Genomic DNA, 19,962 nt, shown 5'->3' with positions numbered 1-19,962 from the left:
AGTCTATACGTCAGCCAGTCCAAAAAAACTTTTTAGAGAAGTCACCTTGCGCTCTGGAGCAGGGCAGGCCACACTTTATTGAGTGTGCATAAAAATGTTCCCTAGATGTTAGAACCAGAGGCTTTCTTTATTTAAAATTATTGTTACTTATTAAAAAGGGTTATTGCAAGTTTATTTGAATGTTCCGAAAAGTTTACTTGAACAATTATTTTGAATGTTTCCTTGATGTTTAAACTGCAAGTCATTCTGATTTAAAACCAAAATCAGAATGTTCCTAGAATGTTCTTGAAAGGTTACTTGACCGTTTCCCCCCAAAAACATTACCCTTATTTAAAATTCTAGTTTTTCTGACGTTATTGTTCCGCTCCCAAAATGTTCTTGTAGTGGTTAAAAAGACATTCTATATTCACACTGGGACACTTTTCTGATTGCCTGACAGATCCTTCTGCAGGGAAAGAATCCAGGTGTCGTGTGGGAGTACACCCTGCCTCGCACTGAGAGGAAACCCGACTACAGCTGGGGCGTGGTGCGCTCCGACTGCTCCGCTCCGTGTGCTGGAGGTGAGACTGAGTGTGTTTGTACGTGAACCTGAACATGTTTGTTAGATCGATGAAACCAAACGAACTCCGTTATTTGTTCACGTGTTCACTGAACCTCTCATTTGAGCAGCAGTTTTCCAACTCAACAGCTTAGTATCTCAGCACAGCAGGCCAGTAAAGCTTTGGCTATCTCCACATGCTGAAGCAGCGTGCTTCGGGGTGGAGAAGGAGAGAAAGCCTGGGATAAAAAGAGTTTGGAGTTTTGCCAGGGTTACTCCAGATAGAGTTACATTTGCCAAACACATCTGCTATTCCTCATCTTTAAAACATGTTCTCTTGTAACATTACATGTACATGTACATGTATGTATGCTGAGGGACCAAACAGGGTTATATTAGAATAAAGCAAGTATTATTCCCATACAATACTGGTTTTACACTGCAACAGCAGAACACGGAGGTTTCGAGACATGCAGCTTTGGCCTCAGTCTCTGTCAAGTGCATATTTAAGACCCCTTAAATAAGTAATGGAGCATAACAATATCTACGGATACAAAAAACTCTCAACTAGAAATGAGAAGCCTGCTGACTGAATCAATCTGAGGTTTCAACATTTTTTCACAGAATGTTGTTTATTTTTGTCCCAAAAGATTTACAGCAACCCTCTGCGCCCTTGACAGTAGATAGCTCTGTGTGTGTGTGTGTGTGTGTATGTGTGTGTGTTTGTGTGTGCGTGTCTGTGTGTGTGTCTATGACACTTTCCATGTTGATGGCATGTTGAATTTGTTAAATTGTACACAAGAACTACATCAACTCTCTCTCTCTCCATCAGGTCGTATCTCGACCAAGGCTATGTGTCTGCAGGACCAGAAGGTCCAGGTGAACTCCACCATGTGTAATCCCCACACCAGACCGACACTGGGCTCTCTCCTCTGCAACACCCAGCCCTGCCCAGCCTAGTAAGTGCTGTGAGAGTGCGAGTGTGTGTGTGGCTCAGGGCATCGCCTCGTGTACAGTTCGCTGTGGGATATGTGGCAAGGGTCTTCATGTTGCCAAATGTTCAGGAATCTTAGGCCCTGTTTTTATTACACACACGCATGCCCACACACACAGTGAGCAGTCCAGTCTAGAGGTTGCCTGTGGTCCATTTACTGTGGCCAGCTACCACTTTTGCTTAGCCTGTGTTCTTCTCCTCACACCCTCCTCCCTTCTCTGTCATTTTTTTTGGGGGGGGTTTTCTCTCCATTTTCCTACGTGAGAAATCCTTCCTATCTCCTGACTTTATGCACCACTCTTTAATTATTCGAGTGCAGCGTTTTCTCCAGCTGCATGTCCAGTGGATTTTAATCCCTCAGACATGTAATGTTTTGGTCTTCACGTCTGTGATGTTCTTACCACTTGATGACAGCAGGTTCCTGGAGACCTAGCCCTAGCATTTCTCCAGTAGTGTAACCTAAACCTAAGAACATATTTTAACCATAAAAGTTTAAAATATGCAAGAACAATTCATATTTTGGTCATCGCTCCAGGACGCGATAACCTGGTTTTAAGGCTGTTTTGGGAACAATATATTATTATATTTCTAAGATCAGGCAAACATATTATCACTGAAATTGATGAATACAATATGAAAGACTTTCCCATCAGCAAATGTTAGCGTGCTAACACGGAAAACTTAGTAAATGTGGTAAAAACTGTTTAAGTGCTAAACATTGGCATGTTAGCCTCGTGGCTAACATTAGCATGTAACTCTCAACCTACCTAAGTACGACCTCACATAGCTGCTCGGCTCTCCGTCTCATTTCAAGCTGGGAGCTTTTACAGTGTTGACTTGTTGGCTCCTCAAACATTTCTTCGGTGGGTGGGGATGCTGTCGGAGAATTCGATATTTCTAAAAACTGGCTATGGCTTATTCCAGTCTAACCAAATGTGTTTTATCACGTAGTCAATTCAGTAGTATGTTGCTGTAATGGACCTTTCACTATAGGATTAGAAAGAGAGACATGGAAGAGAAGGAGGGACACATGGAAGCCGACTCGGAGTGATTGTTGCATTCAGTGTGCGTCATCCCTCTCATGCAGTTCTCTGCCCGGGGTGTCCTAACTTTCTCCGTGGCGAAATTATGCCCATGTTTTATCTCCACTCTTGTCTAGACGTTGTGCTTAATGGCATGCATTATTATTATTTAAAGGAGACAGTGCATTTGGGGACCGGTGCAACGAGCACAGGTGGAAACCAGTAACAAGTTGAAACTAAATATATAATAGCCGCCAATGTGGGCCTTCAGCCGAGGGGAAGTGGAGCTACCTCGATTTACAGCGCGGCTCCAAAGAACAGGCAGGGAACCGTGTCCTGGGTTCAGAGAGAGTACACACACACACACACACACAGACACACGCAGGGCGGCATGCACAGTTACAGTTCTGTACATACTGTATGATGCTAGAATATGTATTACAGGCCCAAACTTCTGTTCACCATTCGCCACAAGATGTCCAAACTCAACTTCCTCCAGTGTCAGGGGTCGAAGAAGCCAGACAGCTATCGGTTACATCTCCATCAAACAGCCCCTGCTTCTCATTAAGTTTCACACCACTCGAGAGGGCATTTCCTGTCCCTAAACTTGGGCATGCGTATCTCTTATCTTGGCGAAAGGTATTAAACAGCCGCGCGTTACCTCCCCCATTTGTTTCAGTTAAGAGCCCGGAAAAATAACATCAGTGTGGCGGTCCATTCAGGAACACAAAGCAGTGTTAGACACCCGTGGATCTTATTATGCAGTAGCTGACACCGTTTTCTCAGCTTGTTGTGTGTATGGGCCAATTTATGGGCGCTGCACAGGAAGAAAGTTGAGTTGAGTGAGCAGCATGAAAGCTTTAATGACTGCATTATTAGCTCCAGGATGTACGGGCGCACATTCAAGAGCCCGGCAGAGGAAAAGATAAATTGACAGTGAGGCGGGATGCATGTGCGCTCTGCGTGTGGGTCTGTGGGTCTGACAGGAGGGGGGTGTAAAAGTGGCTGCTTATCTCTGCAGCGTGTATCTCGAGTGCTGACAGGCCTATCCATGTTTTATTGTGCAGAGACGGCAGGATTCCCACGGGGCCAGGCCAGTCTAGCCATGCAGAGCCAGTCAAACTGCTCCCCCCCCCCCACACCCTCACCCCTTTACTCCCATCAACACCCTGTTGCTTTCAACCTTCACTCTCCATGTTGCTGTGAGCCTGTCACCCAAAACTGGGATTGTCAGCTGTGGTGTAGCAGCAGTTTTCTGGATATAAAAGAAAGATGCAAGGAGAGTTTTAGGAAGCCAGTTCAATCTTCCAGCCAAGCGAGCAGTTAGGAAGAGATCTGCTCATATATCATAGATTTACTTTAAAAGTGTTTCCACAGCACAGCTCATCTCCATCCCCTTCCTCCACTGTTCTGTGTCTGCTGCTTCAAGTTCTTTTGCTCTTTCAATTGGCAGAGACCATCTGTAGAGTCACTTACCACGCGTTGGGATGTCTCTCAGCGCATCATACAGAAGCATACTGTATGTAGATGGATCAAAGAGAGACATGTTGTACCTGTGCCAGTAAATATGTATGGGGCAATCAATATATGCACAAGAGTTGTTTTTATTTCAGTGAAATTAATATCTCCAGTAACAGTTTACATGATTAATTAATCACAGGATGTATACTGTATGAAATATATGGAATTAATGAATTAAAGAATAGGATTTTGGGTGATCATAGTCCTGAGTATGTAACTTAGTTAATGACTAAAGGAGGATTATTTACAAACAAAATGAATGGCAGCTGTAATTATGTTGTTACCCACATTAAATTCAATTTAAGAAAAATAATGAAAAAATCAAAGCATCAGATATTTGGCTATTATTCTTAAGAATACATATTGCATTCAAGTGTTAAGGTAAAGGCATGATATGGTAGTGCGACAGCATGAAGAGGCTAAATGGAATTCCGCCACCCTTAATATTGTGCTACATTACAAAATGCCAACATCGTACAAGACCAAAAGAAAGGAAATAAAATGTCAGCGCCTGTTGGATTGAATTCCTCAGAAAAGTAAGTAACAAAATGGCCGAGATGAAAAGAATGTTTATACAAGTGAAAGTGATGGTCATTTTGTATATAATTAAGCAGAAAAATCTAATTCAGAATACATATTCATGTACATGGTAGCTGGTGTGCAGCCATACTCATGCCTTCCCTATAGTATTGCACTCTTCTACCTCAAAATATGTCAGTTATTGAAACATTTCAGTGATACAAATTACAGCAAGGTCAGTGTTGGTTTGCAGCCACTTAAGCCACTTTTCCCCAATGAGATATTGTTATTTATAAACCCGGCAAAACAGAGGAGGAAAAAGAAGAAGGAAACAGCCACAAAACATCCCTAACCGATGCTTTTCCCATTGGTTCACGTCTCCGCCATTTCCAAATTGCAGTTTAGTCTCAGCTGCTTCATTTTTGACAGAGAATGAAAGCATTTTTCTTCCCCTGAAGCAGGTCGGCGGCAGCGCGGCCTCAGAACCGGTCTGATCCATCTGCCCATCTCTCCATCTCGCTCCTCTGAGCCTGCGGTTGTCAGACCACTCAATTGCTGTAATCTGCCCCTTCAGCCAAGACAGGAGCTATTTTAGAAGCAGCAGTCGGCTTTCATCTGGGACGAAGCAGGATTTTAAAGAAAAGGAGAGAGAGGACGGGAGAGGCAAAAAACAAACAAAAAACACACCGGACAAAAAGAGAGGAGATTGAAAATAATATAAGACCCAAAGTGAAAAGACAGAAAGAGAAATTAAAAACCGTGAGAGACGAGAGGAGGGAGGGGTTGCAGCCTTATTGTATGTGGTGGACTACATTGGCCTTGGGAGACCTGGCAAATCTGTTATGGAGAGTTGTGTGTACAATATGATCATCGTGTTTAAATTCAGATCCGACGAGCACAAGGGGATATGGATGACTATGCATTTATATTTTATCCTGTGTATTTTCTTTGTCTGTCCTTAACTACCAATCTGTGCTCTGACAAGGATCAATGTGTGAAATCTGTCCTGAGTATTTCAAAAGTATCACGTCTATTTTTTTTAGGAAAAGCAAGAAAGTGTTTTTTAACTGCCTAATAATAAGTAGTTTCCTTTAGTCTTTGCAGTCACTGCTACTTTAGGGTGAAATTATGTTATTATGTTTTTGGGTATGTGCGTGTGTGTGTTTGGGCCCAAAATAAGTGCAGCAGAACCTGTGGCTGGCTGTCCTGATTAGGAGCTCAGTAATGTGGTTGGTGTGCATGTTGGTCTGCCCCCTCATGCGTACTCCCTCTTGCTGTCCCTCAACAGCTGGGCATCGGGAGACTGGGGCCCCTGCAGCCGCGCATGTGGAGGAGGTCAGCAGACCAGGACCCTGCGGTGCCTGAGGAAGGTGACTTATCAGAGGGAAGAGGTGACGGTGCACTCCCTCTGTCCCGTAGTCTCTCCGGCCCAGGTCCAGCCTTGCCACACTCAGACCTGCCCGCCCGACTGGAGCACCGGATCCTGGTCCCAGGTGGGTTTGTAGCAGAATTTAACTTTATTTTTTGTTCAATCAAGAGCTTGACATATCGGTGACATATTTACTGTTAGGTGAATCTTGTTGACGTTTGGTTCTGTTGCTTATGATCCCCATGGGTTGAATGGTAAACACTTTGGTCACCTCCCTCACTTTTTATCCAGCATGCCAGGTCAAATTTCATATTGTTTTAAAATTAGTATGTTTTCCAAATAACTGTAACATGAAGGACACTAAGCCTCAGTTGATCTTTTTGTTAAGTGGAAATTAGCGAATGTTAGCCAGCTACCACGCTAAATAAACCTTTGAGAAATCACCACGTGAGCATGCTGACGTTAGCATTTAGCTCAGAATTTAATTTGCAGGGGAAAAAAACTGAAGAATCCTGCTTGAGTTTGTTTTGCATTCATGACTGAACGGAATAGAGGATCTGGGTTCACAACGAGATGCTCCTCAGCTTGCAGCTGCACAGCCTGAGATACTGTGTGTTCCTCTCACTGGCTGATTGAGTGAGTGACAGGTGAGAGGCGACTGACACTCATGAAAAGGAGGTTCTCCTTTGACTCTCTTTCCCTGTGTGTGTCAGTATGTGTCAGTGTGTGTGTGTGTGTGTGTATGTGCATGTGTTTGTAATCATGCAAATGCATCAAGTTTGACAGAGATGACTACTGACAAACTGATGTAATATTTGTGTCATACTTGTACATCGTAATTGAATGATACAGAATTCCCTCTTGGCTTATAATTATGACTGTAACTGAAACTGCTGACAGTAGTGATTGTTGCTGCACTATTGTATTCAAATATTGGTGACTGGTGTTTGTGCAGGTTGAGTCAGGCTGGTGCTTGAGAGAGTCGGGTGCAGGGGCCTCTAGGCACAGCACTAGGACCCTGGACATGAAGCAAATGAATAGAAGGCATCCATGTGACCATTTACACAGGGATGCATTGTAAAAGAAAGAAGGCCAATAGTAACCTTTCTACTCGCTGTTCAAACAGTGAAACATTGTCATACTTGATGATGATGATGATGATGATGATGATACTTTTCCACTGTCTCTGCTTTGTTGGATGTGAAATCATTCATTTTGCTGTTAGGGTTTACAGGTAACATGTGCCTGTTATGTCTGCTAAAAGTGCCCCCCACCCCACCCCCCACCCCCTATTGAGACATGTTCATCCAGTTATCGTCATGCTTGGAGTTTTGTCAACATTAAGTAACTGAACGGAACAGAGGATCTACACACACACACACACACACACACACACACCTACACACCTACACACACACACACACACACTCTCACACACACACCTACACACACACTGGGCTTCCTCATGAGCTGTCAGAGGTTTCCCTCGTGCTTAAACAAACGCTCTGCTGCCCTCTGTTGGACATGGGAACAACATTTTTTTTAAACTACAGAACTGAACAGTCGAAATACAAACGAGCCATTTCTTGGTAGGCCTACTACCACTTTTTTCAACTTTTATCCTCAGATTTCTGCTAAACCTTTTTATTTTTTTCAACCTCAAAGAAATCTTCCCTCTTCTACCCTTGTGCTTTTGATTTGGGAAGTTCTTTTTAAGTCTGCATTGCAATTAAATAGCTGGAGGTAGGAACCAAACACGACTTTGAATCACAAAACAAGTGTGATTGGGCTTTTTAATCTGATGGCTAATAACTAAGCATGAAAGAAAAACATGAAGGTTTTGGCATCTCCAACCGGTAGACAGGGCCTTTTATGTGCTCATTAAGCTGTATACAATATTAATAGCCGAGTAGCTTTCTGCTGATGATTGGCTGCTGTGACCTGCACAGTCACACAGCTGTCCGTCAGCCGTTCTTTAGGCTGAGGGGTTGTGGGACTATTTTGTCACATCGGTCCGAGTTCAGTCGGCGGTCACAGAGGCAAGGCCAGGATCCGTTAAAACATCAATCTGAACTTTCAGTGACAAAAGGACAACCAGGATGCGTGTCCGTGCAGGGCTGTGCACATGAATTGGTATGCACAGATGTGTGTGAGTCTTTTGTCTCATTGATTGATGTGATGCTGTCACATTAACTGACCCGCCGGCTGTGGTTTTCAGTCCCGGCAGAGCAGTTTGACACTGTTGTCCACCTCTGCTTTCTCCGGTTGGAGTCGACAGCAGCAATGTCTGCCTACGGTGGATACTTTGACTGGTCGGGGTCACATTCATCTGCGAGTTATTGGTGTATTATATTTAATGTTAGCCCGTAATGGGCTGTCGTCAAAACCGGTGACCTTGTGTTTGCTCGTATACCATGTGGGGCATCGCAAAAGCATTAACAATGTCTGTGCCAAGGGTTTAACCTCTGTTAAATGCGATGAAAGCTGAAGGTTAAAGCAATATCAGAAAGTACAGCGTGTGAATGTATGATTTAATATGTGTATGAACATTTACCCTTTGATGATTGAATCACTACCCTCCTGAGGACACGCACGTTTGTTTTTGTGTGTGACTCCTTTGACTCCATCCACGTCCTCTCACAGTGCTCCAAGACCTGCGGCCGCGGACTGAGGAAGCGGAGCGTGTTTTGCCGCAGCAGCGTTCTGGGGTCCAAGGCGGCGGTGGTGCCCGACAGCATGTGCAGACAGCACCACAGGCCCAAAGCCCAGGAGACCTGTGTCCTGCGGCGCTGCCCAAAGAACGAGAGGCTGCAGTGGATGCCCACTGCCTGGGGAGAGGTAGGAACAAAGGAGACAGGAAGATCAAGGTGCAGGAGGTTTAGAAGTGAAATGTGTTCAGAAATCTTCTGTTTCATCATTTTTCGGAGGAAGAAACCCTCGAAAACCCACATGTTCTTCGAAACACACAGCTTTAGATGAAGCACATTGATTTGTGGGTCCACTCTGTTGCCTGTTGGCAGCGTTCGACGGACAGCCTTTAAAACATCTTATTCAAAACATTGTTTTAGAGAAAAAAAAGTGTTTTTGGATTTAGAAAATAAAAGCGTGAGCAAAATATTCAACAGCCATACTAGGAGAAATCTAGCAGCCTCCATAAATCAGAATGCAATGCAATATCAAGACTTCTGCTTCATCTGGACTAAACTATGAGCACTGCACATCGTCACATCCCTTCACTGAATTTGTGGAAAGGAAAAAGAAAAGGATGAACTGGAATTTAATTCAATTCAGTTTATTTTGTTTAGCCCAATATACATGTCCCAGGACCTCACATGGAAGTAATGGAAAAAAAGGATGACTACAAATTCAAAATACAAGAAAATGTGTTTTTCATAAAATAACTTTGCTACAAAAGCAAGTAGGATTAACGTCACAGATCAAAGCAGCTAGATCTAAGACAATAACTCGATTACAGACTCCAATTTGATTAATCTAGAAGACCTTTTATCTTTTTTAATTGATTGGTTGATAACATATCTTTTTCTGTTTTGAACTGTACTGGACAAAGCATCTATGAGCTCCAAGAATTCATCATTGGTATTTTTCCTTTTTTACGTGTGATTGCGCATTGCTGCCAACATTATAGAATAAAGAGAGCGATTCAATTTGTTCCAAAACATAAAGAAATGTCTTACATGTTGGCAGTACTTAACACAAATAAAGTCTGTTTCTGTCTGCTGACATATCCACATTATATTTATATCGTTGCTCCTCAATCTTGCCAGTTTACGTGTTGGATTATGAAGAGTTCCATGGCAATACATTATGGTGGCGGTGATATACTCCACCAAAGATTCATTAAACATCTCCAAAACTAAGTAAATGTTTGAATGAATCTGTACATTATAAGTCTAATATAAATAAGTGGCAAGTCTCATTCTGTTGCCTGTTATTCAATCATGAATCAACATATTATTTGTTAAAGTCTTTCCTGACTTGGTTCTGTAAATTCATCTTTCTCCTCTTTTATGTTAAGTGTGGTAGTTTGAGTGAGGGCCCTCAGTGAGTTCATGCTGCTGAATATGGAACTGAAGAGGTCAGCGTGAGGGTCAGGTCTGCAGGCGCGAGACTACTGAGATAAAAAACACAGTGAAGCTCCGACGGGGGTTTGATTTTTGCAGAAGAGTCACATGCATTTACATTCTCTCATACATATATGCTGCTCTGCTCATCAAAATGAATGACTGAGAACAAACACACTCAGTATTTCGGCTCCATTTCTCCAATGATAGGCGACCTTGTGGTGTCTGTTGCTTTGGGCGCCACACAATCACAGAGTTCATTTTGTGAAATTGTCCCTCCTGCCTGCGTTTCAGTGCTCCAGGTCTTGTGGCTCAGGCATCCAGAAGAGAGAGCTTCGCTGCGGGGAGAGAGACTCACAGGGATGGTATGTGCCTTCAACTGCACAACAAGACACTTTAATAAATCCGATGCTGCTGACCCCACTGTGTCATCTGTGTACGGTCCTCTGAGTCTGAAGGTTTTCAAAATTGGATGCTCTGTTGGAAAAGTCATTTTAAGGCGGACAACCTGCCTTCTCCTCACAGGTATGTGGAGTTCCCCATACGGAGGTGCAGGAACATGGCGAAACCCTTGCTGGATCTCCAGCAGGGCTGCAACAGAGGTCCGTGCCCAGAGCTCCCTCAAGCTGTGCCAGGCAGAACCAGCTCCAGTGCTGTGTCCTTAGGCTGGTACTCCTCTCCCTGGCAACAGGTACATTTACTCAATATTTGATCATAATCTGTCTTCATGAGAGACCTTTAGTGCTTTACGAGTTCCAGCTGACTGTCCTCCGATCTGGAGCTTTTCTCCAAGACATGGAACAAGTGTGAAGCACACCACACGGATATTTGTTCGAAAATCCCGTGACACATAATGGATGACTGGATGCTCAAACGAGCATTTGCCATTATAGCCATGATGAAACTTAAATCTCACATCAGTCCCCTGGACAGGGACTTGGAGTGAACAAAACTGATTGTATCTGTGTTTGGAAGGATGGCTAAAGTCAGTCAAGGCCAAACCACTGTCTCCGAGGTAATGCAGGAACTGTAACTCTGAACTGGATTAATAAATATTGCGCTATAAAAATAGAGATGCTCTGTTTTCTGTGGAAGATGGTGGCTTTCTTTGAGTCCTTTCATTACAAAACTAACATAAGAGCAAAAGAGTGTGTTGATCTACTCACATAGTCTGCGACCGTTAGCCTGTCCTGCCAACCGGCATACTGAAGCAACACGCAGTGTATCGGCAGCTAGCTACATTAGTTTGTGGGCTTACGGTTGTGTTAAATAAGCTCTGATCACAACTGGTACATCATGTGGTGTCTATGTCACAGTAATACTCTGCTCTTTATTATATTTTGGAGGTGAAGCTTAAACCTCAGTCTTTAGCACTACATTGCTATGTAGGCTATACCCTGTATATTACCCCATTCTTTGTTTAAAACCATGCAAGCTGAAAACATAAATAAATCAGCTAGGGACGGCATTTTCAACCAAGGACTGAAGTTAATATTAGCTTTTTAACTTGCTAGCAACAGTGAAAATATCGACAGTCAGTGGCTACCTTCAAATAGGCCTATGACTTATCTATAAGACGTGAACGTAGCCATCGTGACATCACCCATTGGTTTGTGGAATGGAGTTCTGAAGCCATGATTTTGGCATTTTGGCCATCAGCATCTTGTTTCTTTTGCAACCAGTGAGCGGTAGTGACCATGTTTGGACTGCAGAGGAGGGATGTAGGGACAAAATATACAAATCTGGTAGCACCCTATCAATCACAATGTAACTTTATCGTCAGTTTGACTCTAGCGTCTTTGAATATTTTGAAAAGCGCTATAGAAATGTAATGTATTATTATTATTATTATATGAGACTAAAATGTACCATATGGACATCTTGCTGTATTGAATAAGACTTGGCACTCACCGTTGAGACCATAAACTATTGTATTAAATTGTTGTAATCAAGTTAGAAGCAGTGTCCTTTTCTTATAGACATCTCAGTCAGACTTCTTGCAGGTTTAAGGCTCTTTCGTATTGGGTTCGCTTTTCAGAATTTTCTGCCAAGCCCTACTATGACGATACAACGTCTGGGCCAAAACAATCAATCAATTCATAATATATGACCACGGGTGTTCTAATATCTATTTACCCCAAAACAAACTGTACAGTGTAGGTAGTTTGCAGACACAGTAAAGTTATTGTGTAGTTCTCAGATGCAGTCCAACAAGCTCTATTCCGATACAGAGCCTATCAGGGAAGATTGTGTAGGCCAGTGTTTTTCAACCTTTTTTGAGCCGCGGCACATTTTTTACAATAAAAAAATCCCACAGCCCACCCAACAACCAAAAGACTTACAACATGTCACATTTGAGCATAATACAGCATATGCCGACAATTTAAGTCTCTTGTTTGTGAGTTTGTATTTGTAAACGATGACGCCTCGATAACCACCAACGTTAATCACGGAGTTCCACAAGGTTCTGTGCTTGGACCAATTTTATTTACCTTATACATGCTTCCTTTGGGCAATATTATCAGGAAACACTCCATAAACTTTCATTGTTATGCAGATGATACTCAACTATATTTATCGATAAAACCAGAGGAGAGCAACCAACTCGGTAAAATTCAAGCATGTCTTAAAGACATAAAAACATGGATGACCTGCAACTTCTTGATGTTAAACTCAGACAAAACCGAATTAATTTTAATCGGCCCTGAGCACCTCAGAGATCAATTATCTGGTGATGTGGATTCTGTAGACGGCATTGCCCTGGCATCCAACACCACTGTAAAGAATCTTGGCGTTATCTTTGATCGGGACTTGTCCTTTAACTCCCACGTAAAGCAAATCTCAAGGACTGCATTCTTTCATCTATGTAATATTTCAAAAATCAGGCACATCTTGTCTCAAAAAGATGCAGAAAAATTGGTTCACGTTCGTTACTTCGAGACTGGATTACTGCAACTCCTTATTATCAGGCTGCTCTAATAAATCTCTTAGGTCCCTCCAGTTGATCCAGAATGCTGCAGCTCGTGTTCTCACTAAAACTAAGAAAAGAGATCACATCACTCCTGCACTAGCTGCTCTGCACTGGCTCCCAGTAAAATCAAGAATCACTTTTAAAATTCTTCTCTTAACGTACAAAGCCTTGATTGGTGATGCACCATCATATCTTAAGGAGCTTGTAGTACCATATTGCCCACTAGAGAGCTACGCTCACTAAATGCGGGACTACTTGTAGTTCCTAGAGTCTTAAAAAGTAGAATGGGAGCCAGAGCCTTTAGTTATCAAGCTCCTCTTTATGGAACCAGCTTCCAATTTCAGTCCGGGAGGCAGACACAGTCACCTCAGTTAAGAGTAGACTTAAGACCTTCCTCTTTGACAGAGCTTATAGTTAGGGCTGAATCAGGTTTGCCCTGGTCCAGCCCCTTGATATGCTGCTATAGGCTTATAGCTGCCGGGGGACGTTTTAGGATGCACTGAGTACCTATCTCCTCTTTTTTTCTCTCCTTAAGGATGAATTTTCATCTCTCAATCACACGTTACTAACTCTGCTTTCTCCCCGGAGTCCTTTTGACTTCACGTCTCATGGGGTCATCGGACCCTATGAGACGGCATAGATCCTATCTGCCTGATGGATCGTCGAGGTCTGGGTCGTGGAATTCCTGCTCCTGACTGCACCACTGTCCTGTTGAGACTCCGCCCACTGTTGAGACTCCGCCCACTCCTCCTCCCCACCGCCATCTGCCTGATGGATCGTGGAGGTCTCCATCGTGGAATATGCCTACTATGAACTATTCATACACTCTGTCATATTCATTGAATGTATTTTAACTCTAAATCTGTCCTTCTGTACACATTACATCTATTGCATCTGTCCATCCTGGAGAGGGATCCTCCTCTGTTGCTCTCCTGCAGGTTTCTTCCCTTTTTTTTTTCCCCTGAAGGGTTATTTGGGAGTTTTTCCTGGTCCGATGTGAGGTTTTGGGGCAGGGATGTCTATGTGTACAGATTGTAAAGCACTCCGAGACGAATTTGTAATTTGTGAAATTGGGCTATACAAATGAACTGAATTGAATTGAATTGATGTGTTGATACTTAATCAGTGTGAAACCTGGTCCTGTTTGGATCAACCCAGAGCTGAATAAAGGCCCACATGAAGCTCTTCTTCAACAGCTCTCAGTTTCTCTCTGTTTTGAGTATTTTTATAGCAGCCATGCTTGAAAATCTCATCTCACAAAGATTTGTTTGTGGAAAGTAGGAACAATGTTGAAATTGCTCTGTTTGCCAGAATGGAGCAACAGTCAACCAATAACTATCCAAAGGTAGATCAGAAAAGCTCAGCTTTAAACCACGGTCTGGTCTCAGTTCAGTTAGTTCCTCCTGCTCGTCCAACAACTTTTGCTGAGCTATAGGGGTCCCGAACCCAGTCAAGGCATTCAGTGGAGGTTGAGGGGGAATAAAATGACAACTTATCCTCAATAGTTTTTAATTGTCTACCTATTGTCTCACACAGTGCAGCAGTGTTGACATCTCCTTGCCATTTCTGGGTGAGGGGTAACATGTCAAGAATGGCACTTTCAACATGTTGCCAGAGGTGCACTTTTTTTCCATTTATTTTGTCTGTGCTTGTGAGCAGGTTTTGATTTCGGTCTTGCATCCGTGTGTTCACTTCATTCAGGTGCTGAAACATATCTGCCATGTATGACAGCTTTGCACACCACTCATCACTGGCGCGCAACTTTGCATCATCGCACCTCTCATCAGTCAAAAACACTTTGAGTTCCTCCCACAGCTCGTACACACAGGCCAACCATCGGACTTCTGTGTGGAGCAATAGGGCTTCATGCTCCGCTCCCATTTCCTCACATAAATATGCAAATATGCGGCTTTTCAGAGGTCATGTCCTCACAAATATTAACCATACACACGACATCAGTCAACACAGGAGTTAGGTCTGCTCGTGACGTTTTGCGACGAGAAAAAACAGTGCGTAACGAGAACATCTGGGTGTTTCCCTTTCACTCTGCTAACGATGTTTTGTCTCGAGATGACGCTTCAGCTTGCTTAAAACTATGGCACTGTTTGCTAGCTTTTCCCCCACACAGCAAAGCGCAATGGGATCGGTGCAGTCGGACCCCCGGTGAAAGTGAATCCAAACGAAAGATAACCTTCACTTTAATGCTTTCTGCCACCCATGACATGGAAGAGTATTTAATTAACTGCTCAGCCACTATATTGCAGGCTCAGACGCTCAACAAAAGCACATTATTTGCGGCAACTAAATAATATTTTTTGGGACCAATTAAGTGAAATTGTAAATGTTTCCACGGCACACCTGACGATCTCTCACGGCACACTGGTGTGGTTGAAAATCACTGGTGTAGGCTACGTACGTGTTATATCATCTATTATGCAAAGTCTTGAGGGCAAACTCTTATACCAGTGTGCTATTCTGCTTGATCTTATGCTTGTGATCCCGGTATGTTTCCACCGGAGAAGATATCTGCTGACAGCTCGCTTGAGGGCAAGTACATGCTGTATGGGATGTTTGTTTTCTTCATCTGTTCTTTGTCTCCGCGCTTTTCCTCCATCCCTCTTCTGCTTCTTTCTCCGTACGCGTCAGCGTTTCATTTCCTTCTCCTATTTATATCTCCATGCTTTTTTTCTCCCACTTCCCTCCATCTCGTCCCGCGCTTTCATTTTCTTTCTGTCGCTCTGTCTCAGTGCTCTGTGTCCTGTGGCGGTGGAGTCCAGACTCGGTCCATCCAGTGTCTCCGCCAAGGTCGCCCCGCAGCCGGCTGCCTGTCCCACCAGAGACCTGTCACTTCCAGGGCGTGCAACACACACTTCTGCCCGGCTGCTCCAATGGTCCCAGCACAACGCCCCGGCAGGGTCACAGCTGCTGGACCAACACCGAACGGTAAAGTTGTAAAAAAAAAAAAATGTTTAATTTCCTTATAACGATGAGCTTTGTGTGTAGAGTTTGCATTCCCTGTTTTTGGTGGGGTTCCTGCTTCAGAAGAGTAGCTGAAGTTAATTTTGACGTTAATGTAAATCAGCTTTTACTGTCACATATATTACATCGCACAACACACAGTGAAATATTGCCCCTGCACTTTTACCTATCCTGGTATTAAGATGCTGGGGAGGAAAACTGGCACCTTTCCAACCATCATTCCACATTCATACTTGTTCTGTGCAGGGACTTGAATCAGCAAGTCCCCACAGACTAAGCTACTGCTGCACCAACATTATGTGGCTAATTGCTAATTGGCAACAGGCTTAACTCAAAATACTTCTGCCTTGTCTGAGTACAGAGCTGCTTCATATTAGACTTGTTTTATTGATTAGTTGATATATTTTTATATATTTTTACAGAATCTATATTTCTTAAAACGTAAATGAGCAAGGAATCCTCCATTATCAAGTAAAAGTCTATAATTGGATTCTAGACTGTCTGTTGGTGCTTTCTGGAAAATATAATGGCATCTTGATTTTCTTACTATTCCTTCGACGGAACAATGCATTTATGTAATTATGAGTTGTAGCCTTATGCTGTGCTCACGAGTCATTTCAGTGGCAGCAGGGGTCACGAAGCACAAACTAACGCCACACACTTGCTGCTGGCCGCAACTCTTTGCAGCACTCTAATGACTTGGCAAAGCATCGGCCAATGGTATGTGTTTGTTTAGACCACGTAATTGCAGACTTGGTTGTCAGGTCTCGGTGCTATTTAACGACACACCTCCATCAACGAGCACTTGAGCGACGCCAGCACTGCTGCTCAACATGTGTCTTATTCATTTCTGTTTTCTCTGCAGAAGAACAATGCGTGGACCATTTCAGCTGGTGTCATCTGGTTCCCCAGCACGGCGTTTGTAACCACAAGTTCTATGGACAGCAGTGCTGCAGGTCCTGCTCCAGCAAGAGGCAGAAGAGCTCTGAGGCCCTTGAGGCTGTGAATCCTGGCCTCTGAGGGATGCAACACCCCAGCAGCCATGTGGTGGCTACCTCTCACAACACACAGAACTGTGCTCGACACTTGTGTTTCTGTTCCTCCTGGAGTACTTGACTAATGAATTTCTTAAAAGGAGGGAAATAGAGAAAACACAGACTCCTTTTGTTGAAGAAGGCAAGTGTGGCTGCCGATGTTCCTCTGCCACAGCGCTAAAGTCATCCTTTCATCAACCACATTGTAACTGGAAAGACAATACACATAACAAAGGACATGTTAATGTAATATATATTGTTGTCATTTTGTTGAGTGTTTTACTTTTGAAACCTCGAAAGCTACAAGCCATCAGGAGAACAGGAAAGGACAATCGCGTTTCAGTTTGGCTTATATGTTGTGTTTTTAAAAGGCATCTGGTTTCATAATCCTTTTTTCTTAACTTATTATGGTTCGTAATATATGGTTTTCCATTTTGTCAGGTGTACAGTGGATCTGTAACATGTTATTTCTATGTTTGGATATACCAGAGGATTGTGCCAGTCACCCTTTGTATCCACTTTTATTAGTAATACGATGCATTAGTAATCAGTGGCAAGATGCCTCCTACACTTCCTCCTTCCCAAACTCGTCGCTTGTTGTGTTTAATGCTGCTGAATCATTTTTGGAACAAGCTGGAACACATTTTCGCTGTGCATTCCGTTCACGCCATGAAGACCTCTTTGTGTACGTAACACATGTTATCCAGTCACGTTGTAAATGGTCGCTCTCCTGTACGGTTATGGTAATACAACTCGATCATCCATCTGTCTTTCTTTTCTTTTTTTCTCCTGCATTCTCTCTTAACGATTACAGCCACAATGGGAGGGAATAATGTACTGCATTGTCTGCGGGGTCTGGAGGAGAGGAGGGTGAAGAGGAAGAGAAGGGGATGATTGCAGGGTGAGCGTGGGTACAGTCTACATAGGATATAGCATAACGGGTGTGTTCTTCACAGAAGTCTGCTCAGAATACACCACTGATGAGGCTGGGGTTTGGTTGAAAGACTTCAGATAAGTTACGACAGACACAATCAGTTTGTGTGAATCAGCCATGTTGAGCCATGTGACACCTGATTCATAAAAAGATGGCTTTATTTGACTCATGTGTCCTTTGCACATTGGTCCTAATATTAAATCAAGATCATTTTAGATTATTCTTAATGCTCCACGCATCCATAAACATCCATATTTGGTACCAAGCCAATCTCTCAAAGTAAGCAGTGATTTGAAGGTCAAAAGACAAAAGAAAAGTTAGGGTTGACATGGGACATTGGTCTACTACATGATGAAATGACAAGTGACGTAATAAAATAAGCGGCACGCTGAGCAGGTGACGTAGTGTTTGGAGGCGTCGTTATCAAAAGTTACATAGCATAATAACAAGTAATATGAGCAAGGCAGTCCATAAGGGGCTGGGTTGGTCAACCAAAAACACAGAACTCTCACCATGGAGACCGCTGTTCATGTCATGTGTGAAGATTTGAAAACAGACCATTATCCTTCTTTCGAACCTAACCAAACGGTTGTGTGATACAAGGCTGATATGAGAAGTGAGAGTGAATCAAAGTGTTTCAGTTACTATACAACAAAAACAATGAACTTAAAGACGTTTTAATGTCTGCTGTTGGCTCATCATGCCAAAAGACCTCTTTCACATGATGATTGCTCATTTAATCCACTAGTGATATAAGAAAATATTTATAGAGCCGCTTCAAAGTTTTGCATTGCATCAGTGTTTCCTTGTATGCTAAACTGGGCCGTGAACAGATTGATTATTATACCCTGTGGGACACACTGCTCCTATTTATCCGGCCACTCGGTGGGAATCCAATATTATTGGCCTCTTTGGCAACCGCAGACATCTGACAACCTTTTTTCGCCAAACCCCTCAAAAATGTCTCGAAAGTGTGCAGAAATTGATGTGTTTGATGTGAAACTGTGTTTTCTTACAGCGATTACGCCACCCTTTCGCGCACCGCGGGGGCAGCGATTGCTCTTTAATCAACCCGAATGCAGGAATCACGGAGCCCGGAGTCCCCACATCGCCTCGGCTGCACGCTCTTTACCGGCAAGCTGTGAGCCAGACATCACAAGCTGGGGCACGTGCACGCAAATGTGTCGGCTCGGCTAGCATGCACAACCACAACATGTTCACTGAGCTCCTGGCTGGCTGTGGAGGTGTGTATTTGCTGTGTGTGGTGCATGCCTGCATGTGCAAAAGTGGGCGTGCAACGCATTGTTTGGCATGCTATCCCGGGTGCATGCCTGTGTTTGCTAGTTACCTTCGCATTGAAAATGCGGAAGGTTATGTTTTGATTGCCGTGTATTTATTTATTTATTTGTATGCTTGTTATTCGCATAACAAAAAAAGTTTTAAACCGAATCGCATGAAATTTGCTGGGATGGTTGGTTATTATCCGGGGACCATTTGATTAGATTTTGGGATCGATCGGGTCAAAGGTCAAGGTCAAGGTCATGAAAAGATCAAAATCTTCTTGAATCGCATGCAATTTGGTGGGATGATTGGGTATTATCCGGGGACCATTTGATTAGATTTTGGGATAGATCGGGTCAAAAGTCAAGGTCAAGGTCATGAAAAGGTCATGAAAAGGTCCAAATCTTCTTGAATCGCATGAAATTTGGTGGGATGATTGGTTATTATCCGGGGACCATTTGATTAGATTTTGGGATCAATCGGGTCAAAGGTCAAGGTCATGGAAAGGTCAACATCTGCTTTTTACCATAGCACGGTAAATTTTTATCCAATTGGCATGCAACTAATGCCAACATGTTCATAATTCAATGCCCAATCTTGTGATATGCGAAGGTATGCGCTCTACCAAGTGCCCATTCTAGTTCAATTCATGCATCTAGTCTGCGTGTGTGTGCGTTAAAGGGAGAGAGTGTGTTTGTACAAAACATGGATGTCCCAA

General features: G+C 43.3%; 1 protein-coding gene across 2 annotated transcripts in view; it reads left to right on the top strand.

The window, feature by feature from the left end:
* Positions 1-17,795, top strand: part of adamts18 (ADAM metallopeptidase with thrombospondin type 1 motif, 18) — a 62,574-nt gene extending 44,779 nt beyond the window's left edge. For both annotated transcript variants that reach the window (XM_056412956.1, XM_056412957.1), the window contains 8 exons: positions 440-560; positions 1,371-1,497; positions 5,883-6,087; positions 8,607-8,801; positions 10,340-10,410; positions 10,571-10,736; positions 15,764-15,959; positions 16,861-17,795. In XM_056412956.1, the coding sequence (XP_056268931.1) occupies positions 440-560; positions 1,371-1,497; positions 5,883-6,087; positions 8,607-8,801; positions 10,340-10,410; positions 10,571-10,736; positions 15,764-15,959; positions 16,861-17,015 (1,236 nt within the window). In that variant the 3' untranslated portion in view covers positions 17,016-17,795. The remainder of the gene's footprint in view (positions 1-439; positions 561-1,370; positions 1,498-5,882; positions 6,088-8,606; positions 8,802-10,339; positions 10,411-10,570; positions 10,737-15,763; positions 15,960-16,860) is intronic.
* Positions 17,796-19,962: the final 2,167 nt, after the last annotated feature.

The sequence above is a fragment of the Pseudoliparis swirei genome, chromosome 4 (genome assembly GCF_029220125.1).
Source record: "Pseudoliparis swirei isolate HS2019 ecotype Mariana Trench chromosome 4, NWPU_hadal_v1, whole genome shotgun sequence".
Classification (NCBI taxonomy): domain Eukaryota; kingdom Metazoa; phylum Chordata; class Actinopteri; order Perciformes; family Liparidae; genus Pseudoliparis; species Pseudoliparis swirei.
This window is presented reverse-complemented; position numbering and strand designations above follow the sequence as displayed.